Source organism: Dendropsophus ebraccatus, chromosome 10 (genome assembly GCF_027789765.1).
Source record: "Dendropsophus ebraccatus isolate aDenEbr1 chromosome 10, aDenEbr1.pat, whole genome shotgun sequence".
Lineage (NCBI taxonomy): Eukaryota > Metazoa > Chordata > Amphibia > Anura > Hylidae > Dendropsophus > Dendropsophus ebraccatus.
The window spans coordinates 62,038,950-62,060,413 of NC_091463.1; the positions used below are offsets into that span (position 1 = coordinate 62,038,950).

The 21,464-nt window shown below is 37.5% G+C and overlaps 1 protein-coding gene across 1 annotated transcript in view; it reads right to left on the minus strand.

Annotated features, from left to right (window-relative positions):
* AFF2 (ALF transcription elongation factor 2) overlaps positions 1-21,464 on the minus strand; it is a 441,996-nt gene that overhangs the window by 4,175 nt on the left and 416,357 nt on the right. The window contains exons 17-20 of the mRNA XM_069943040.1: positions 12,053-12,124; positions 11,620-11,713; positions 8,336-8,385; positions 3,929-4,143 (exon numbers count right to left, since the gene is read on the minus strand). Coding sequence (XP_069799141.1) covers positions 3,929-4,143; positions 8,336-8,385; positions 11,620-11,713; positions 12,053-12,124 — 431 coding nt within the window. The remainder of the gene's footprint in view (positions 1-3,928; positions 4,144-8,335; positions 8,386-11,619; positions 11,714-12,052; positions 12,125-21,464) is intronic.

A 21,464-nucleotide genomic window follows, 5' to 3' on the forward strand; every position in this document is an offset into this window, starting at 1 on the left:
AAAACAGATGGGTACTGTAAACAATACATTTATTCTTCATTATCACCTGACTGGATTTACCATAGAACAACTGTATTTCATTTGCAAAATGACACTTTGATTATAAATAGATCTAGGGCCTTTACTAAAAGCATCACTTATGTATTATTTTTAACTGTTATGCAAATGGTCTTTACTGCTTCACTGTAATTTGATAGGTGATTGTCATTTAGAAAAAAAACTTCTGATATCTGGTAGAAACTTGCCAAAAGTTTTGGCCAGTAAAGAGGCACATTAATTAAAGATGCCCCCTGGCATATGCTACAGGAAAGGCGACGATTCTTATCCTTTCTGTGGTGATGGATGGGATGGGGTCATGGCAAGGTAGGGAGGAGATGTGGCTTCCTAATTTACCATGGTAACCATGGCACAAGTCTACAATTGTTCCGTTGTTCCGGTGCTGGTGTAGAATTCTTTGTAAGCACTGTGACAGTTGCACTTCTCGCTGGTGGGCTAATTGGGGGAGGGGGATTTTATTTATTTTGCTTAATAAATCTCCCCCTTAAGTGTGTACTCTCCTAGCATATGACTAAGACCGACCGACCTCCAAAGTGAGTCCATGAAGCTATCTCAGTCATGTGTACAGGAAGGTAAATAAACAAAACCACAGAATTGCGCTCAGAACAGATGTTAAAAATGTAAAGGATTTAGGAACCCTAACCACAACAGAGCAGGTTTACTTACTCCACTCTGGGGACAGATAAAATCTCATATCAATGTCCCCCTCCAGGTCAGCATATCATGTACCGGTACACAGAATGTCTCAGCATCGGTTTATTCCAATAGTAGGCGAATAATATTAACAGGCAATGCGTTTCAGTGATCCAAGGCTTGACAAAGGTGAATTGGATCACCGAAACACGTTGACTGTTAATTTTAATTGCCTACTATTGCAATAAACTGATGCTGAGACCTTCTCTGTACCGGTACATGATATGCTGACCTGGAGGGGGACATTGATATGAGATTCTACCTATCCCCCGAGTGGAAAAAGTAAACCTGCTCTGTAGTGGTTTGTGTTCCAATATCCTTTGCATTTTTAACATCTGTTCTGAGCACAATCCTGTTGTTTTGTTTTTTTACCTTCTTGTGAGTTCCCAACGTCTACTTTTTGGACCGGATTGGGTGTATGGATATGCTTGCTACCCCCCGGAATCTCACTGGTGTGAGGAATTTATAATTGTGTGCAATCGTGGCTCAAAGGTGAAGTAGGGATTAATGCCACCCACTGTCACCCGGTGAGTAACTATTTCTTGGATACATACACACTTTTTGGATGAGCGCTGCCTCTTTATTTAATTGAAAAATGCTCAATGGTGTGCTTCATCCCTGCTATTTCCAGCAATTGACCTTGACCAATCAGAACTTCAGCAATAGGGCATTAAGTCGCCATAAAATGATAACCATGATAGATTTTTTATTTTTTTTTATGCTTGCAAGGTTGCTCAGACAGTAATGGCGTAATCCCTCACAGGTCGTCAATTGTAAGATTATAGTTATCCTTTCCTTGCTGTAATCTATCAACAATCTGCCCACATCTCCTCATTTCCTAAAAGTAATGCAGTTTGGTAACTTAATCTCACCAGAAGAAAGACTTCTGATAGCACTATGAGAATACTACATATCTACCTTAAATTAACTCATAACAGATTATGCCATTCCTATTGCCATAAAAAAGTTACTTTTTAGTTAATTGGATTCTTCAGTACTAATGATATTAATGGCCTATCCTTAGGTCACCCTTCAGAACCTTCTGACCTGTGGGACCTCCACAATGAAGTAGTGATTATGGTCTTTGGAGCTTTTTTGGTCCAGAATGACCCAGTTCATTAGTAAGTTGGAAACTGTACACCTCTTCATTCACTCAAAGTAAATATACCATCAGTACTTCCGCTTTTAGTTTTGCACATGAATAGAATGGAGCGGGGAAGCCGGTGCCCCAGTCCCTTTTTGGAACCCCAGCCTGTTTCCCGCTCATGGAACCAGTCTATTACTGGGCACCGGACCAGGCTGCAGCACTGTGTGCAGTGCCATGTGCAAGAATCGAACTGGGCATCAAAAAAGGGACATGCGGCACTGGCTTCCCCATGCTGACACCATTCTATTCATGTGCAAAGTTTAAAGTGAATGTACATCATGGTACATTTTCTTTAAGGTCCTTTTATAAGGCTCGATATGGGGCCATGTATAGACATAAACGGCCACCAATCAGAGAGATCAGCGCTCATGTGTAGTGCTTGTACAAGGCACAATAAATCATGTGGCCTTAATGCACGTATAATTGCAATATTGTTTGTGTGGCTGCTAACATTCATTTTTATCGGCTGCAAGTCTCAAGAGATGTGTGGTAGGTAATGATAAATTTTACTGCTGCACAAAAAATATAATTAGCCAACAAGCGGGCGTTTCATTGCTCAGCACCTGATCGCTGTCACTTTTACGTGGGCTAATTATTGGCCGAATAAGCATTTATAGAAACACTCATTTCCAATCATCAGCCAGTGTAAAAGGGCCTTTAATCTAGTTATATTGCAACAAATATCTCATAAATGTTATCTGAATAGTTCAATAACACCTGTACGTCTTTATTCAAACAAGACACAACTACTTGTCATTGTTTACAGCAAATACATACATGCAATATTTATGTGTAAACAGATTATTTTTCATAAATAGGATTTAAAACAGTGAAATTAATATTTCTCGGGCGTGCATTCATTTTTTGTAATATTATATTTTAATTAATTTCAGGCTAGATATTTAGCACTATAACACACTGTGCTAATTGCTAGATTCATAATAATTCATTTTAACATCAAAACACCCCACTGTGGAAATGCTTCTAGGTTTACATGGGAATTTTAACAAATGGGTATAATGCCTATAATTATGTCATTAATAAGATGCAATTTCAGATTATGTTAGCTGATTCCTTTTTTCTTGCTAAAATTAAAAAAGTGACTATATACTGCATGAAACACAGATGAAAATGAAGTGATAAGAAGCCTACAAAATATTGGCAAACTAGTTGTTGGCACCTCAGGTTTAGTGCATGCTAACTTTGTATCTAGACTCAAATATTTTCACAAGATACATAAATGTAGAAGTGACATTATTTTAGAATATTAACAATGCAAAAAGAAATTTTGGAGGACAGGTAGGTATAAAGTATCAGATACCTTCAAATTTGTGAAATTGCATTTACCCCAACTTTATGCCACAAATAGTTGTCCTTTAAAAAAAAATGTATAGAAAAAGCCCCAATACAATGATATGACAACTGTTATGGGTCTTAGAAATAACATTTTGAAATTTGGGGTTAGGCTATGTTCACACAACGTCAAAAATGGAGAAAAAACGTCCAACTTCGCTATTTAAAAAAACATCCCTTTTTGCAGCAATTTAACTGACTTCAATGCAATTGCATTGAAGTCAATGGGAAGACGGACGTCCTATGCACACAATGCATTGAAAAATGGACGTTTTTGCCGCGGACGTCAAAATAATGAACATGAACATTATTTTCGGACGTTTTTTGCAAATAGCGAACGTTTTTATTAGTTGTTAACACACAGTTCTTCTTTTGTCACTGTTCTATCTCCGTTTTTACTATTAAATTCAATGGATTTTTCAATTAAGCCACAACCAAAGACCAATTAGTAACCTCAAACTAAAATAATGTGCAAACACCCGTCATTGCACTAAGGGGATGCCAGGCTTCGAAAAAAGTCCATTATTTTAGACTCAAAATAACGGACATAATTTTAAACAGAGCTGAAAAAAACGTTGTGTGAACATAGCCTTAGAAGGAGTTAATGAAAATTTGTGCATGGAATGTTTTTGTAATGGAATGGAGTACTGAAGTAATAGTGAAGTATATTAAACATACCCTTATTCTCTTTTGTAAGTTTGTCTGCCATGTCCCAGTGTTCATAACTACGCAACACGTTGTTGGTTATATTAACATGACTGGCAGCCATATGGTGGATTCGCTGTGGGATAGATACTGTGCCCGTAGAAGAAGAACCTGGGACTGCACAGGTATTCCCAACAGAGCTCGCTGGAGAGGGACTTAGTGACATTGGAGAAGGGGTCTCAGTATTCCTGAAAAAAAAAAAAAAAAACCATGAAATCATTATATATCTACATATCATATGTATCAACCAGAGCAGAGAACATTCTAGATTAAAGGGGTTATCCCACGAAAATCTTTTTCTTTTAAATCAACTGGTGTCATACAGTTATATAGATTTGTAATTTACTTCTATGAAAAATCTCAAGTCTTCCCATACGTATTAGCCACTATATGTCCTGCAGTGAATGTTTTCTTTTCAGTCTGACACAGCGCACTCTGCTGACATCTCTGGCCAAGACAGGAACTGTCCAGAGAAGGAAAGGTTTTCTATGGCTCTCATACACACAGGGTATTGGATTTTAGAAAGACAGATTTGTAAGAAAATGGGGGAGTATTTAAATCACAAATTAAGATGTTAGTTAGTGAAGGTGTATGGCCTCCTTTACCCGAGTACCACAGGGTGCTCGGTCGAGTATCACGCTCGATTGAGCACCCCAATGCTATGCTTGACCGAGCATGCTTGATGAACACTACTACATGCTGCTGGAGATAGAGGGCTTGATAGAGCAATCATTGGATGTTCCAGTGAGCAGAGATCCATGGCTGCAAGACCCCTTTAATACCCCCGTTAGTGGCATATGAATACACACAATGCAATTTGGTAATATTTTGTAGTGAGTTGTTTTCACATGTTCAAACTCTTTAAATTTAGAATCCCAATTGTCAAATAAAGTTTTAAATTGGAAACAGTTAATACCTCTGCATTGCTATTTCTTCTAAAACATTTTGCTTTGAGAAGACATTTCTAAGGAAAATAATAGCACTAGAGTACCCTCCTACATATATACAGTATATTTTCTTACAACAACTTCACAGGTAGTCAAATATACTGTACACATAATATCTTTTCAATTCGAGAAAAAAAAAATCCAAATCCAAACAAACACGTATTATATATTGCAGCATGGCACCTCTATTCAATGATAATAATAGAAAAGACTTTGTGGTTTTGTCTTTTTTTTCCTCTTTAGATTCCACAGTTGCATATAGGTGATTCACTTGCTAAAAGGTTTTGCTTTTTATTTTTAATCACAGTACCTGAAGGGGAAATAAAAAATAAAATAAAATAATCATCGCTCTAAGGGGTTATTTATTCTCTCTTATTTTGCTTTCCCCCCTTCTTCTTTAAAGAGCTAACTAAAAGAGAAGAAAAAAAAACTCCAGTATCTTATAGTTATAATGAATTTCTACCTGCTGCCAAATTCTATCAGTGCTACTAGTAACCAAGAAAAAAAAAAGTCTCAGCAGATAATACAAAGCCTATTATTTTAACATTTTGGGAAAACCACAATGGCAATTTCCTACAAATATGGTCCACGCAATAGTCAAAGTGCAATTCATAAAGATCCCCGCTGTGTATTATTGTCTGCAGAAAGCAAGGAAGAATTACAAACAATTCCTTCAGAAATGGTATGGGGAAATTGTCTGTAATTACAGATGAATCCTTCCATACTGTTTAGAAATTTTTAAAGGCATGTGTTTGGTGCAGAACTAATGCTGATTACAGAGGTGCATTTAATTCTAGACGAGGTGATTAGCAATCTCCCGGTGCCAGAAACCCGCTAGATATTAACAGGCTTGCTCTCATACACACAGACAGCGGGATGTCAGAGCTGTAGAAACAGCTTTTGAATTATACTTGATAATTCAGCTCCCTGAAGAAAGCCAGCCCTCTCTGTATCTCACTTTGCTGAAACAGAATTGTTTGAGCCAATTTTAATCTATGTTTTTATCTGTGATGTGTATGCCGAGGCTTGTGTCCTACAATTACGGGATGAATCCATTGTTAAAAATCCAATTATCGGACATTGCAATTATTAGTTTTTTTACCTTTTTTTCAGAGCAATGTGTGAATTTGCAATCTCTGATTGAGAATGGGACAGATACAATGTATAAAAGTAATAATTCTAGATCTCTAATGCTGTGCTAGTCATAGCTCCGTGGCCTTGATGGTGATGGGTTGCTTTTATTGCTTGCCTGGTGTGATATCTAAAATTCATTTATCTGCCTGCAAAGCTTCACTTGAATAGGGTTGAGCAGCAATACTAGACACAACCCATGTACGTTGAGAGAGAAAAGAGAAGATTTAGCCATATGTCATCAGCTAATGAGATGGGAACACCCCTTGAATGCTTTAGAACATAGGCTAGGCTCTTTACATAGAACACTTTATACCTTAATGCTACTTAAGGGGGGAACCTGCTAACTCCACTCCCCCATATGCCAACAAAAACCATAAACACATTGCTGGCAGAAATGGCAGCATACGCAGCCCTTTATTAAACATTGTAAACATAGAAAAAAGGGGAGGCCCAATGCATATCACGCCCTTTCAGCCGGGAAAAAAGACCCTATACTTAGGGTAGCCCATACCAGACCGGCCCTCCCCCATTGGCAGCAGCGCTCCCGTAAAGGAGAACTGTCCCTGTCAATGAGGCCCCTAACCTAAAGTGCACAACCTTGGCTGAAAGGATCGTGATTTCTGCCTCACAATAGAAAATTCAGTACAACCAAACAGATCATTAAACAGAATAAATACAACAAACAAGGGTGGGAGGGTGGTATCTGGAAAAGTGCTGTATCCCTGGTCAAAATCCCTGTCCTCTTATACTCTAAAACCCCGCCCCCTTAACACCTAGCTGAGCTCACTACCTCCCCCAGGTATTCCCGCTGCATACTAATGACCTCTTTGTCCCTACACAAAGGCCATACCTGTTTCCCCCTCCCCCTAGCAGCGGCCATGTTAACCAGCCTGTAACCCAATTACTACCACAACTACCATTGAAGCTAAACTACTCCCCCCAACTAAAAAACCCATTACTGTCATGGTAGCAGGGACCCCCCTTATGGCTCCTTGCTGGGAGACCCCTTTATCCCCAACTCGTCACACTTAAGGCCAGGTTAACACAGCGTAAGACACTGACCACTCTGTGACCTGGCTGTGTCACAGAATGTTCAGTGTCTGTGAATATCATCCCGGCTGGTACTGTAGTACCGGCCAGATGAACTTCATTTGTGCTGTAAAAAAAGCCGCACTTTCCAATGTGTGAACTGACAGTTCTGTGCGGTCGCTATTCCATGTCAGTTTTCACTGTGGCCGCTGGGGATCCTGGCGGGAGCATATACTATGGGGGAGATTTATCAAAGGGTGTAAAATTTAGACTGGTGCAAACTGCCCACAGCAACCAATCACTGCTCAGCTTCCAGCTCTGGTGGAAGGAAAGAGGAGCTGTGATTGGTTGCTAGGGAAAGTTTGCATCAGTCTAAATTTTACACCCTTTGATAAATCTTCCCTTATGTGTCTAAAAATCTGCACATATTAAGATTCCTTCCCAGCAGGAATGTATATACATGTTCTTACTGCCTGGGGCATTCACAGTAAGAGCGCCTGTATATATATATATATATATATATATATATATATATATATATATATATATATATATATATATATATATATGTTGCTGACAAGTGATAATCAAGCTCACATGTTGCCTTTAAGGAAATAATAATGTAATTAGATAGCTTGGACATTGTATTAATGGCTAAGGTTTATATTTCCCTCCATACTTTATTAATGAAGGCTACAATGGCAGATCTAGGGGCTCATAGACAGTGGACTACACAATGTCTTACCTCCTCATCATTACTCACAGGAAGGTAATGGTGGTTTTTAATTTTACACATTATTTTCAGGTATATTATCATTAAAATAAAGATTGATTACTTTGATAATTGGCCAATTAAGCCTCCTCACATTTTCCCCATAGATATAAGTTCAGTTTTATTTCACAGCCCTGACCATATATGAATGAATTATTCATTGGTCTTTCATTACGGAACCAATCGCTGAAGAGTCTCTGCTGTGGAGGTTAACTTTACTTTGACTTTCTGAAATGACACTGTACTTGCTATCTAATTAACAGGACTTTTATGACTATCATTTGGTTTAAGGACCAAATTGTTAAAGAATTCTGAAGCCACCCGTATTAACTTTTCAGACATTTTGGGCAGCTGATTCTTGACTTTGACTTTCTGATATATTTGTCTCTAACCCAAGTACTGACCTTCATTCCTTTACCATCAATGTTGTATTTTACTCAGTAATAATTCATTTTTATGAAGGGCCACTTAGAGGTAAAAAAAAAGAAAAGCACTTACTTTCCGTTCCCTCCCCATGGAGAGGGTGCCTGTGAAGACTTCGATGAATTCTGTATAAAATTAAATGAAAGGTTAAGTAATAAACGTTAATCTTGATAACCAACATATATTAGAAGATTATAATGGGATGATCACAGCAGAAATACAAGGTACATAAAATTAGTGAGTTTTCAATTAAATGTACTCAATATTGGTGAAATCATTTGTCTTTTGTCTGCTACGCAAATTATTATTAATGCAATGGGACTTTTCCTACAACTATATATTCATACCCGTTATAACATGAGCTCTTGGACCCCAGTGCAAAATCTTTGCCAGGGCCCTCAAACATGGTGCTATTATTTTCATATATAGTAAAGAAGCCTTTGAAAATGATTAGGCACTAAGGTCTAGGGTCAATTAAAAAACTCTCTATAGTAACATTTCCCCTAATGTTATTAAAGAAACTAGTACAATTTAAGATGACCTTTCACATATTAGGTGTAAAAACAATATTGTATAAAGTAAAAAAAATTACCCCCCAATATGTACTTAATAAGGGTTGTCTCATCAAGACACCTTTTTTCACATAAAGCTGGCCTGGATGATTGTTGCAGGTGCAGCTTTTGGAATTTCTGCCAATATCAACTGGGTTCGAAACTGCAGCTGGCCATACATTTCTGCTGTTGGATAAATATACTATTACATGCCAGCCCTTCAATTGAATAACTGTATAATATAGTACATGGATATGCCAAGTCTGATTGACAACTGCTCTGAGTGGCAATCCGCTCTTACTTATAGAGGGGTTTCCTGGTGGCCAAATGCATCTTTCGCAGCAACTTGTGCTACACTGGCTCTTCTGTCAGATATGGCTAGACAGGATAATGTTTGATCAGCCCATGCATCAGTAAGCCTTGGGCACCCATGACTTCACCAATTGTCCTTCCTTGAACCACTTTTAGTAGGTGCTAAGTACTGTATACTGGGAACACCATACAAGAGCTGCCATTTTGGAGATGCATTAACTCAGTCATATCAGAGTCCCTTATGCTGGACTAATTTTGCCTTTTTTAAACACATCAACCTCATGAGCTAACTTTTCACTTGGTGCCAAAAATACGCTACCTCTTGAAAAGTACTCTTGAGATGGGATAATCATTTCCAAAAGCTTTAATGTTATGGACTATCTGTGTACATGTATAATTCTATGCTGGTGATGGTTCTCTATGTATAACATGGCAGCATTGAAGTGGGATAGGGTTAAGGCAGGTTCTCTTAGACTTAACTTTAGATTTAATTTATACATATTTTCAAGTCAGATTGCATTTTCTTCATATCCGTATAGATAAAGCTCATTTTCTTTTCTAAAACTGCTGTGAAATTGCCGTATTTCGGCAAATTGTCGTTTCTCTATTGAGTGCAAAGACATCCGTTTTGAATAGTTAAATCCTAACAATGTGACAAAGGCCGCATGTGACGATGGTAGGGCTCTGTGTTCTACATGAGCTAAAAATAATGGCATTTTCATTTTTCATCATGTTCATGTCCATTACAATATCTGAACGCAAAATGAAGAACATAGGTGTAACTTCCCATATTAATTTGCTAGACCATTCATCTAGATCAGCTTTTACATTTGCAGCTAGGATATATTTCTCTTGAAATGTTAAACTATTTATTCTGATCATATTACACTTGTATATTTTGTTGTAGCACACTTTAGGATTAATGAGAGTCTTCTGCAGGCAGGGCCTAGACTTTGAATCTTATTTTCATTTAGTGTTTGTTATTCTACAAGTTAGGATATTTAAAATGCATTAGATTTTTATGTACTTTTCCTGCACTATTTATGTAAAGTGGTTTGTCACCCCCTATCGCTTGTATAGCGCCCTTAAATCAAGGGAATTTTAAATACATATTAATAATAATAAAAATACTGTACTAGATGTTTAAGTTTCTGGATTTTGTTCCAAGATTTCAAAAATGTAAACTGGATATTTTTTTGCACTGGGTATTGCCACATCAAGTCTATGCTTTCTTCCTTAGTACCATAGGCTAAACAAACAAACAAACAAAAAAACAAATAACCATCCAGAATAATCCTCCTCCAGAATCTATTAACTATAACCTGTAATAATAGTAACATACTGTAGTTTGTAAGGCTGAAAGAAACATCCATACAGCCTCTTATGAGGCTTAATGAGATTTACTGATATGTGGTAATCATGCAACCTTCTCCTGATCTAAGGGCCCTATTACACGGGACGATTATCGCGTGACAAATAGTTTGAATTTAAACGATAATCGCTCTGTGATATTGCAGGCAATGATCGAAAAATTGTTCGTATGTCGTTGATCCTTGATCGATCTGTGTAATATGGTGAACAATTTAAGGTTAACGATAAACAATCTCGTTTGCAATCGTTTATCGTTAGTCGTTAACCGCTAAAAATCGCTCCATGTAATAGGACCTTGAGCTTTGGCTCTGGGTTCTGTAATTTCCTGGTTGGCCTTAACACAGAATAGTGTTTTCCTCCAGTTGTTGATGACGTTCTATAAAGGGTTGACTGTGTGCCTCATTTGAGTTGCTAAACCAACCCCAGTCTCCACTGCAGCTAATTCAGAGACAGATTGAGGGTCTGACTTTGCTTGTTAACTAATGCACAAAGACTTCCACCTTCCAGGATATCAACAAGATAAAGAACAGAAAAGAAGTTCTCTGTTTCAAGCCCAACCAGGAAGAAGAAGCTACAGAACATAGGACTGCCACTGATTTGTGAGAATGTGCAGGAATAGTTTTTTTCTCCCCTCTGGACATCTCCTTTAAATGGAATGTCTGTCTTCTTAGCCAAGTGTCAAGGAGGTGAAACCAAGTTGCGCAAGTGCCATAGCCTGGTCAACTTTTTAGCTCACCCTCACCTTGCAAAACTTTGTATGTCCATCAAGGAAGGGGTTGGGTGTTTAGAACACACAAGGAGACATGCCACACGTTGGCACTTGAGAAGTTCAGCTACACCCAATTGACACTTGGCTGAAAATTAAAAGGTTGTTTTATATATTTGGTGACCACCTTCAGCTCAAGGAAAGGTTATGTTTGCTTTTATACAGTAAGGCTATCCAATGGTGTCTTCAGCTCTTAGCAGCAAATACAACTGTTGTGCTAGTAAAATACCCAATTAACATTCACAAATGGTTGAAAACTGAAAAACACCACTGTATACTTCCTAAAACCATAACTGGCAAAACAAATAACTCCTACTTCCTTACTGTTAATAAAACAGATTACAGAACAATTGTATTACCTTAAAATATTCCATGAGTGATCTGGAGTATTTCATAGCATGGTCCTTCTTTAATTTAAACATTCTCAAGTAGAGCAGCGATAGACATCGATAGCTGGAGTAATTAGGAAAGGATTATGTTAATTCCACTGTTTTATAAACCCCATAAACTGTCAAAAAAAATCCCTTTTTATAATTTCTTCTTGTAAAAGTGAAATTGAAACATATGAGTAAATGAAATCAAAATGGAAAAGGCATTAAAATGCCATCTTGATAACAATATGAATCGGAAGAATAAATGTTTAGTCAGCTGCTAAAAGAAGCCATTAGTTATCCTTTAATAGTTTAATGGAAAACAAGAATAATGATCTTCTGTAAGCCGCTTATGTGTTTCAGTAGTTTGAAAGTATTCTAGTGGATTTCAGCTTCTTTGACATTGTCTCCACGGACTTACCATAAAACTGCTAGCTTTTTTTCCCCTTCATTTGCAGCCGAGCCTGTGAAATTCTTCAGTCTCATTGCATACCTATGTAAAGATAAAGACTCTTTGAGGATCAATAATTTCCAAACTTTACTACAATAATACATGATTATATATTCCCATGTGTACAAACAATAGGTAGGCAATAGCCTTTTATTACAGATGCAGTCACATGCCTGCAGTCTTTGTCTGTGCAATTCACTTGTCTACTCCGAATAATGTCCCCATCTGGATTGGTCAATCATATGACATCACTTCCTGTTTTAGTAATCTTAGCAATATCTTCTCATCAAGTTTAATAGATTTTCCAGGATTAGAAAAAAAAACACCGCTACTTTCTTACAAAAACAGCACCACCCCTGTTCCTGGGTTGTTATTGGTATTACAATTCAGCTTCATTCACTTCAGTAGAACTAAGCTGCATAGCCACACCCAAACTGAGGACGGGACGCTGTTTCTGGAAGACAGTTTTTTCTAGGCCTGGAAACCCCTTTAAGGCTATGTATACACACTGTTTTTCCAACCTTATTTTGAGATGTAAATGGCTGAAAAAATGGACTAAAATAAAAAATTAACTATGCAGGAACATGAAAAAAAAAGCTAAAAATAAGACAAAAAATGTATATATGTACCCAGTAATATGTGGTAGAAATGGACTCCAGGGAGTACATTTATGCTAACTCTACAATATTTTAAAACAAGCCTTTCACCATGCTAAGCATACTAGATAGATGGTCAGACCAGTGGCCATGTGCTATAATAAAATAAATGTAAAAATGTTTTCTTTTATTAAAAAAAGGGCATGGAAAGGTATGATAGCTCGGAGATCTGGCAAAAGTGCCTTGGTGATGTCACTGTACACTTTGTAAAGCACCACTCCAGCCAATCATTGGCCTTATCAGTCATGTTCAACAACAAGTGCTTCCTAGCAATATATACCAAGTGCTTTGAGTGGCCACAAAAGAAAAATATAAAATCCAAATATAGTCTGTATACAGTATATACCATATATATGTGTTGGTTGGCCATAAAGTGTGAGGAACATCATATAGGTATCAAAAACTTTTACCTTTGTTTGCCCTAGTATACAGGCTTCTAGTAAAGACTAATTCAATAAGACACTGTTCACACATTTCCTTTGTGCCTGTCAAGTCTTTATTTTGGCCTGTCAAGTCTTTGTTGCCCGTTAACAGCATAAATAGGTGACCAACACACATCTTTTTTTTTGCCATATGATGGCTGTTTTTTGTGGATGTCCAACATTTCAAGCCGAATGAAAAGCCGTAATTTCAACTAATGTTTGAACTAAGAAACATTATTTGGACTCAAAACGATGGTGGCCAAAGAAAATATGTAATGAATAGAGTTGTGGATCCACTGTACCACCGCTAGCGATGGCATAAGCAGCACCAGGTAGCGGAGTCTAAGGGGCCGCTGGTCTTCCCTAGTGCCCACAACAAGGCGGGATGGACTTGCTGCGGCAGGCAACCCCCAGGTCATTACCTCTGGCTTGGCCTGCTAATGGCGGCGGGTGAGGTGCAACTGGAGACACGTAGGCAGCCAGGGACATAGCAGGACTTACGGATGGAACCACAGGTAACAGGAGCCACTGGCAGGAACCATGGGCAGGAATCATGGGCAGGAATCATGAGAGTGCTGGGACCACACACAAATGGGAAGCATGCATAAGCTGCAACAGGAAATGTCAGGACAGGTGCTCATTTATAGGGAAGGTGATTGGGTGCAACATTCAATTAGGGACGTACTGTCCCTTTCAATCTAGAGCAGACACCTCCTAGGGCATGTACGCCGGAGCTGGGAGCTAGAGAGGACAGGAGCAAGGGCTGGTGAGGCGCCTGAGAGGGTTAAAGAGGCATTGTGAGGCCGATGCACGAGAGCTCCGCTGTCCGACCGGCAAGGCAACGGTGGCGGCCCAGGACACGGACCGTCGGCGGGGCTGTGACGAAATGGCCGTCAAATAGTCAAGAAAAGATGTTGTGTGGTCCTGGACATTGGATGAGTAAAAACGGGTGAGGGAACCTATATACTAAGTATGTAAAAATAAAATCTATAATGGATATTATAAAAGCTGAAACTGTAACAAAGCATTTTCCCGACATTTTGCAAACATACCATATAAAATAGCAGTAAGTAAGCAACTTTTTTAGTGTCTTGACTGTAGCTTTATAAGTTGTTATTATTATTATTATTATTATTATTATTATTATTATTATTTAGTGGTCCAGATAACCCACCACCCCTAGCAATATGAATACTTTCTACAAAATAAAAGCTTACTGTTCTACCAAATGTTGGAATAGTAAGTAGAAGGTCATATTTCCTGACAGACTCATGTATAGATAACATTCTGCAGCATAGGCAACCTGATTGACATTTTTCATACACAGCCATTCATTTCATACCAAGATTTATGCTAAATGCACAAATCTCACAAACCAGAATTCTAAAGTAAGTTGATATAACTGTGATACCTCATTCTGTATTCTCACCTCTTGACCAAGTCACAGACAAACACACGCCGAAGGCATAACATAATATGACACAGCAAAGTCATCTCCATTTTGAAATGACAGGACAGCTTTTGTGAGCTAAATAAATCAACAGTCAAATATTCTGGAATGGAAATAAAAAATATTTCTATATGTCATTTTTTAAGATAGCCCTCTAGGATCAAGTCTGACACTCTGATATAAACAAAATGTCAATCTCCAACAAACTCTCTCTTATTTTAGCCATGCCCTTAAGAGCGCCTGTGGCAGATGCTGAGACTTAGTGGGGGGGATCACCTGCCAATCTGCCATGCACATTGCCTAAGGCAAACATTGGAAGGACATGAACCCTCCAGAGATACATTAATTGTATTATATTATATTGTTTGAAACATTATTTACACCTACATTAACAGGAATATTTTCCAATGCTAAAATGCTAACAATATTTTCAGGCCTTTAAAGTCTCGGGATAGTCTTGGGATAGTGATTGAGCAACTTTATCTAGAACTTTCTTGCCATGTACGCACAAATTTTTTTGCCTGATTTATTCATTTATTCATTGGCACATTTATGGAACTTCATTGTAAAATTGTCATTTATTCATTAGTTTTTATGCAGTAACTTTCATGTCTGTAAAATGAAATTTTTAACTTCCAGCCTTTAAAAAAGTTTTTTTTTTTTTTTTTTCATGCAAAATGGTAAGACAACTACCTGGACAGTATTTTTCAACCAAAACCAGGAGTGGACTGAAAACACAGAAAGGCTATGTGAAATTCAGTGCAGGCCGTCATTTAATGGCAAATAACGGCCATTATTTTAAAAACACTGATCAAAAATACTGACCAAAATACTGAGAAAAAATGTTTTTTGAGCAAAAAATACAGCCATATTTTGATAAATATGGCAATATCTTCATAATTAATTAGGTAGTTAATGCACATGAACATTATTTGCGGCGGCATTTTATCTTAAAAAAAAATGTTGTGTGAACATAGCTTTAGGCTGTGTTCACACATAGTATTTTGGTCAGTATTTCTGTTGGTATTTGTAGCTAAAATCAGGAGTGGAACCAACAAACCAAAATTATAATAGAAAGATTTGCACAGTTTGGCCAAGACTGGATGGCTGTCATGTAACACTCAAATAATGTTTGTTATTTCAAAGCAACAGCCGTTATTTGGGCATGAAATGATGGCCGCCCCCCCTTCCCACAAAAAAACAAACACAAAAAAAACACAAAAAAATCTGTCAAAAAGAAAAAAAAACAACTTTTGTGGTCGTGGCCTTTCTGTGTTTTCAACCCACTCAAGGTTTTGGTTGCAAAAATTCTGACCAAAATATTGACAAAAATACTGTTTTATAATAACGGACGTTATTTGGCAGTGAAATGATGGCCATTCAAGATAATAGCCGTCGAATGGCAAAAAAAAAGATGTGTGGTCATGGCCATACTGTGCAAATTTTGCCCTTATTTTGCAGAGTTTTTGTTGGTTCCATTCCTGATTTTGTCTACAAATACTGACAGAAACACTGGCCAAAATACTATATGTGAACACAGCCTTAGTCTATCAACTAGCTGTCCCCTTATAAAAGTTCTCATGCTAAGGGCTAAGTTTCCAAACAACTCCTAATTTGACAAACAAAATGCCCCGCCCCCACAGTGCCATCTTGCCCGCCCACTTCATTGATTATCTGTGTGGGCTAGATGATGCTGTTGGGCTGGGGCAGTGCTCCTAACAGTGCTTCCGGCAGAAGATTGCCCCGACTAACACAGGACCGTCACGGAGAAGAGAGGTAAGACACATACCTTCCTCCTCAGCGTCCTGGGTGCTCTAGACGCTATTTGTCTAACCTGCTGATAGTTTCCTTCAATGAATTCCAGGTTAATTAAAATGTGGCAATAACGGACATCTTTTTACTTTTGTGAACATAGCCATAGATAGATTTAATAGATTTTAATGTAGCACATTTTTAGATTTCATATGTCCATTTTGTATTTTACTGTTATATATTGCTTTTATTCTACTGTGTGTAAACATAGCCTAAAACCTAATAAATGATATATCTAAACTAAGTATTTTTTTTATTCTGCTTCAAATTATAGAATCCTGATATCTCAGAGGCCCATAGGCCTAAAATTAGCCATTTAACTATTCATAGCTTTTAAAAAAATTCCTTTCCTCTCCTTTTAAATATTAACTTTCCTTATGTTTGGATTATTGTCAGCCTTATGTCATTTATTAATTGGAGTAACCATATGTTTTAGCGCACCGTTCAGTTCATTTGGCTAACCCAGCACACTTCACACTATACACTTAGTGGCTTGGAAATCAATTCATCACATCTGATCACTGGTTCTGAGGCTTAATGTAATTTCACAGGCTCTTGTGTTAGAATAAGTAATAGAGCTCAGTCTTGCATAAGAAGACTTTAAGATATCTAGACAGCCTAATTTAAAAGAGTAAGACAGAACAGGAACATTTACTGAGCTCAGTTTATGGATGTCCAGGTCCAAATTACATGCTAAAAGCCTCAGCGTTATTGGCGATTCTCTATTCCCAAGTCAAACAACATTTATTCAATCTTCTGCACACTGATCGGTTGGAATTTACAAGACGGAATCACAGACAAAAGGGATGTTTTAATTTACACAGCTTATTATTATAATACCAGGTTATCTGCAGGATTTATTTTTTTTTTGCAGGGTTAGAGATTTTAAGAAATCAAGCATGTAAATTTGTGCTATAAACCATAATAAATTTATGCACAAAAATGATATAGAACATAAGCACTAAAAAAATTACACTATATGTAGGATATACCTAAAGTGAATTTATTACCTTCTGACCAACAGGGTGGTCCAAAAGTAGGTGGAACGTATGTGTAATAGGCAAGGGCTAAAATCGCTTGTGGCCAGAGGCTGAATCCTGCCTGCAGCTACAAAAGTGACTGGCAGAGCAGAGAGACAATGGCTGATTGCTCTGTCAGTCCACTGTATTTAACTATTAGGGCCTATAAGGCCCCTTATGGTTAAATACATACATACATGAGCAGACTAACTTCTACTTAACCCCTTAAGTATTGCAGTGTGTATGTGACCCAAAGTTCTCTTACATGCTGCAACACCAAAAAAAGAGATAAAAAAGGAAGATCTCTGCTTCACTGCTTATGCATTGATAATCCCTGACCTCTGCACTGGGCTCCACACATTTTCTAACTTAATTTCAGCAGCTGTAGGACACAGGTCAGAGGTTATAAGAGCAGTGAAGCAGAGATCCCCTTGTCCTCTGCTTATTAACCCTTTTTTATGTTGCAGCATGTAAGTGAACATTGGATCACTAACACACTGCAGTACATTAAGGGTTAAGCAGAAGGACACAGGATGGCTCTTATCTTCCCTGTGCATCCCTGCGCCCCCCTCCTGCTCCACAGCAGCTGCCTACCCTGCTTCTATGGTAGCTATGCCACTGGTAATAAGGTTACGCATTTGGGGGAGATTTATCAAAAATTCTGTAAAGTGAAACTGGCTGAGTTGCCCCTAGCAACCAATCAGATTCCACCTTTTATTTTCCAAAGAGTCTTTTCCATTATATTCCATTTGCAGTTCACAAAGGAGTTGGCAACATGGTAGCAAGGAGGTTTTGCCCTCATATGTCACACTGAGCGATTAGGAAGAGGTGGATAGGGGACCCCCTGTAGTGAGAAGACAGGTGGACGTTGCAACACTTGGGTAAAACCTGCACAATTGGTTAAGCCTTCAAATAAGCACAGATCAGAAAGATCAATTAAAAGAGTTTGTACTCACTAAATCACCTACAGACTATGTTAGATGCAAATGATTCAGACATACGCAGATCCCCTACAAGAGTGGAAAGATATGCTTTTCCTCGTAATGGTTAGAATTTAACAAAGAGCAAAATCTACATGCAAGTTGTATGTTCTTCCTCTGTTAGCATGGATTTCCTCCAGTTAATCCACTTTTCCTTCCCTTATTACTGGCTCTGGTGTGTGTCTGAGATAGCAAAGAAACCGGAGAAAGAAAGAGGCTGATATACGCGGTGACAATCTCTTTTAAGCACTGCAGAATATGTTATATATAAGAAGAAGTTGATAAATCAATTTTCAGTTTATGGTTCTCAATAAAATCCTTTTTTTTATATATTTTATTTTTTTATACTTTACATACATATTTAATATGTTGTCCACTAAGGTGATTTGGTTCTTTGCTCATTGACAGTGACAAATCTCTTCATTACCTACACACAATAGTGAATGGCTTTTTGGAATCCATTTCACACCACCATTGATAAGTTCTGCAAACACTTGTGACCTCTAATGCTACATGGATTCCATTCATTACTAAGCAGACTTCTATAAAGGGATTAAATATAGCCTATAGACTGAGGAGTAAACACCAGAATGTCATGGCTGTTTAAGACAAAAAGCAACAAAAAATACCAAGTTGTCTGTCCCCTTTATGTATTTCGACCATGACCGGACAGAAGTTTCCAATGTAGTACATAGACAAGTTCTTTCTAAACAAATGGTTTGTGATCTGCCTCAAAATGTGATTTATGAAGACACTTTTTATTTATCTATTTCCAAAGTAAGTTATTACACTTCTTGCAGCACTTGGTATCAAGTATCATGTTCTCTCAATATAAGTCAGCAGGGGATGAACACACCATGGAGACCCTTTAAGAACGAAATTCTGTTTCCAGCTCCAACCTTTGGCCTCCTGATGTGATACCGATGATTTAGCTTCAAAATATGTTGTCTAAAGATATTATTTGCTTCTGAAGTACTGTAAGGTGAATACCTGCTTTGCTTCTTGACAAACACTATTCACAGTCATATAGTCATTCTGCTGTGTTTTAGTATGATAATATTGATTAGTAACTGAAGTCTTTATTTACCTACTAATAGTGGAGCCATGACTTATTTTTGTGGATTTTGATTTTAAATACTATTAATTAGAGCTAAAGAAGCAAAAGACCTGAGACTTTATTCTAGTACTGGACAATGTATTTCGAATGGGGCAGCTACTTCCTCTTCAGGACCAAAACATGTTGTCTGGTGCCAAAACACAGTTAGGCTATGTTCACACAACGTTTTTTCAGCTTCGTTTAAAATGACTAAAATAACGGCGTCATTTAGCTGTTTGGCCTCCCCCTGCAATGACTGGTGTTGGTACATTATTCTAGTTTGGGGTTACTTACTGGACTTCGGGTGTGGCTTAATTGAAAAGTCCATTGAATTTAATAGTCAAAACGGGGAGAGAACGGTGACAAAAGAAAAACTTTCTGTGAACAACTAATAAAAAACGTCCGCTGTTTGCAAAAGACATCCAAAAGTAATTCATTATTTTGACGTCTGTGGCAAAAAACATCCGTTACTCAATACACTGTGTGCATTGGATGTCCGTCTTCCCAATAACTTCAATGCATTGCCATTGCAGTCAGTTAAATCATGGTAAAAATGATTGTTTTTTAATATCTGGTGCCTTTTCTCAATATTTGACATTGTGTGAACATAGCCTAACATTATTTTAAGACTCCCTTCCTCTGGTCTTCTGCTCTGTGGTGAAACACAGACAAGTATAAGGGACTATGTTGTAACTGCATCATAGTTTTCTCCTGTGGACACTGCTCCGTTTTCCGGTTGAATTCAGCAACTGACCTTTTGCCAAGGTTACATTCCATTATTATTATAAAAGTCTATCTATGTTGTAGTTGCAGCATAACATCTTCAGGTAAATGTACACTTACCTCCTCTACATTTACCTGTAATTAAGAATAACAGGACACATGTTTGTACCCTGTTCTCTGTCCCTTCTTTTATACATTTTTTGGATTATTGTCATTATTGCGTCATGTATAGTGTACCATTGCTATCCTTGCATACATTTCTATTAATCTAATATAACCTACACATCTTCTATTTTTTTCTATACAAAAACAGTTTTAAAAAATTCAAAAATCCATAAAAAATAGAAAAATGTTTTCCATGAGATTTGACATTAAGGTCTGCCCATATATTTTATTTTCAGCAAATCTGATGATTATCTATCTATCTATCTATCTATCTATCTATCTATCTATCTATCTATCCATTCATCCATCTCTGCATACAGTATGTCTTCTGGGATGAAAACAGAAGACAGACCTCATAGGGGTTATATTCCTTTGAAAAACAAGTTATATGTTTTTACCGCTTGCAGAAATAACTATGTACCAAATTTCTGTTTTCCTATAACAATGTCCATATTTGCCCAACATGTTTAGAAATATGGAATTGCTAAACCACCACAACTCTGTATAATTAGACTCCTGAGCCCCATTACAGATAGGCCATGTGCTGTATGTATGGTTTTAGAGATCATTTTCCTCTACTGCAAGGTCAATGACGCCCCATAGGGTTGCATTGGTGAATATTATTAGTGCTTACTCTTAAGTACTATATGCCTCTCACAATGCCTTGCCCTAGTTTACATGAAAAAGACCAGTAACAGTCTTTTAACATCAATAGACATTGGAATGCATGCTTCACTTTGGTTGTTCCCATTAAAAGTAATAAAACATAATTATTTTCCTTTCATTGAAAGGGAGGTTAAATTCACTAAATGAATCAATTGACTCATCAAATAAAATGGGCCGCCTAATGTCTGTAAAAGAAAATGGAGCTGTAATTCACTTTAACTTTGTTGATTAAAGTTCACTTTTCTTCTCATCGTCCTCATAGACCAAGGCAACAGAAGAAAAGAAAAAATTTTTCTCTGTAGAAAAATATGATCAAAAACCTCTTGAACATAATTTGCTATTTAATATTGCACCCTTTAAAGACAGGTCTCGCTGCCAAATATTACAATGATT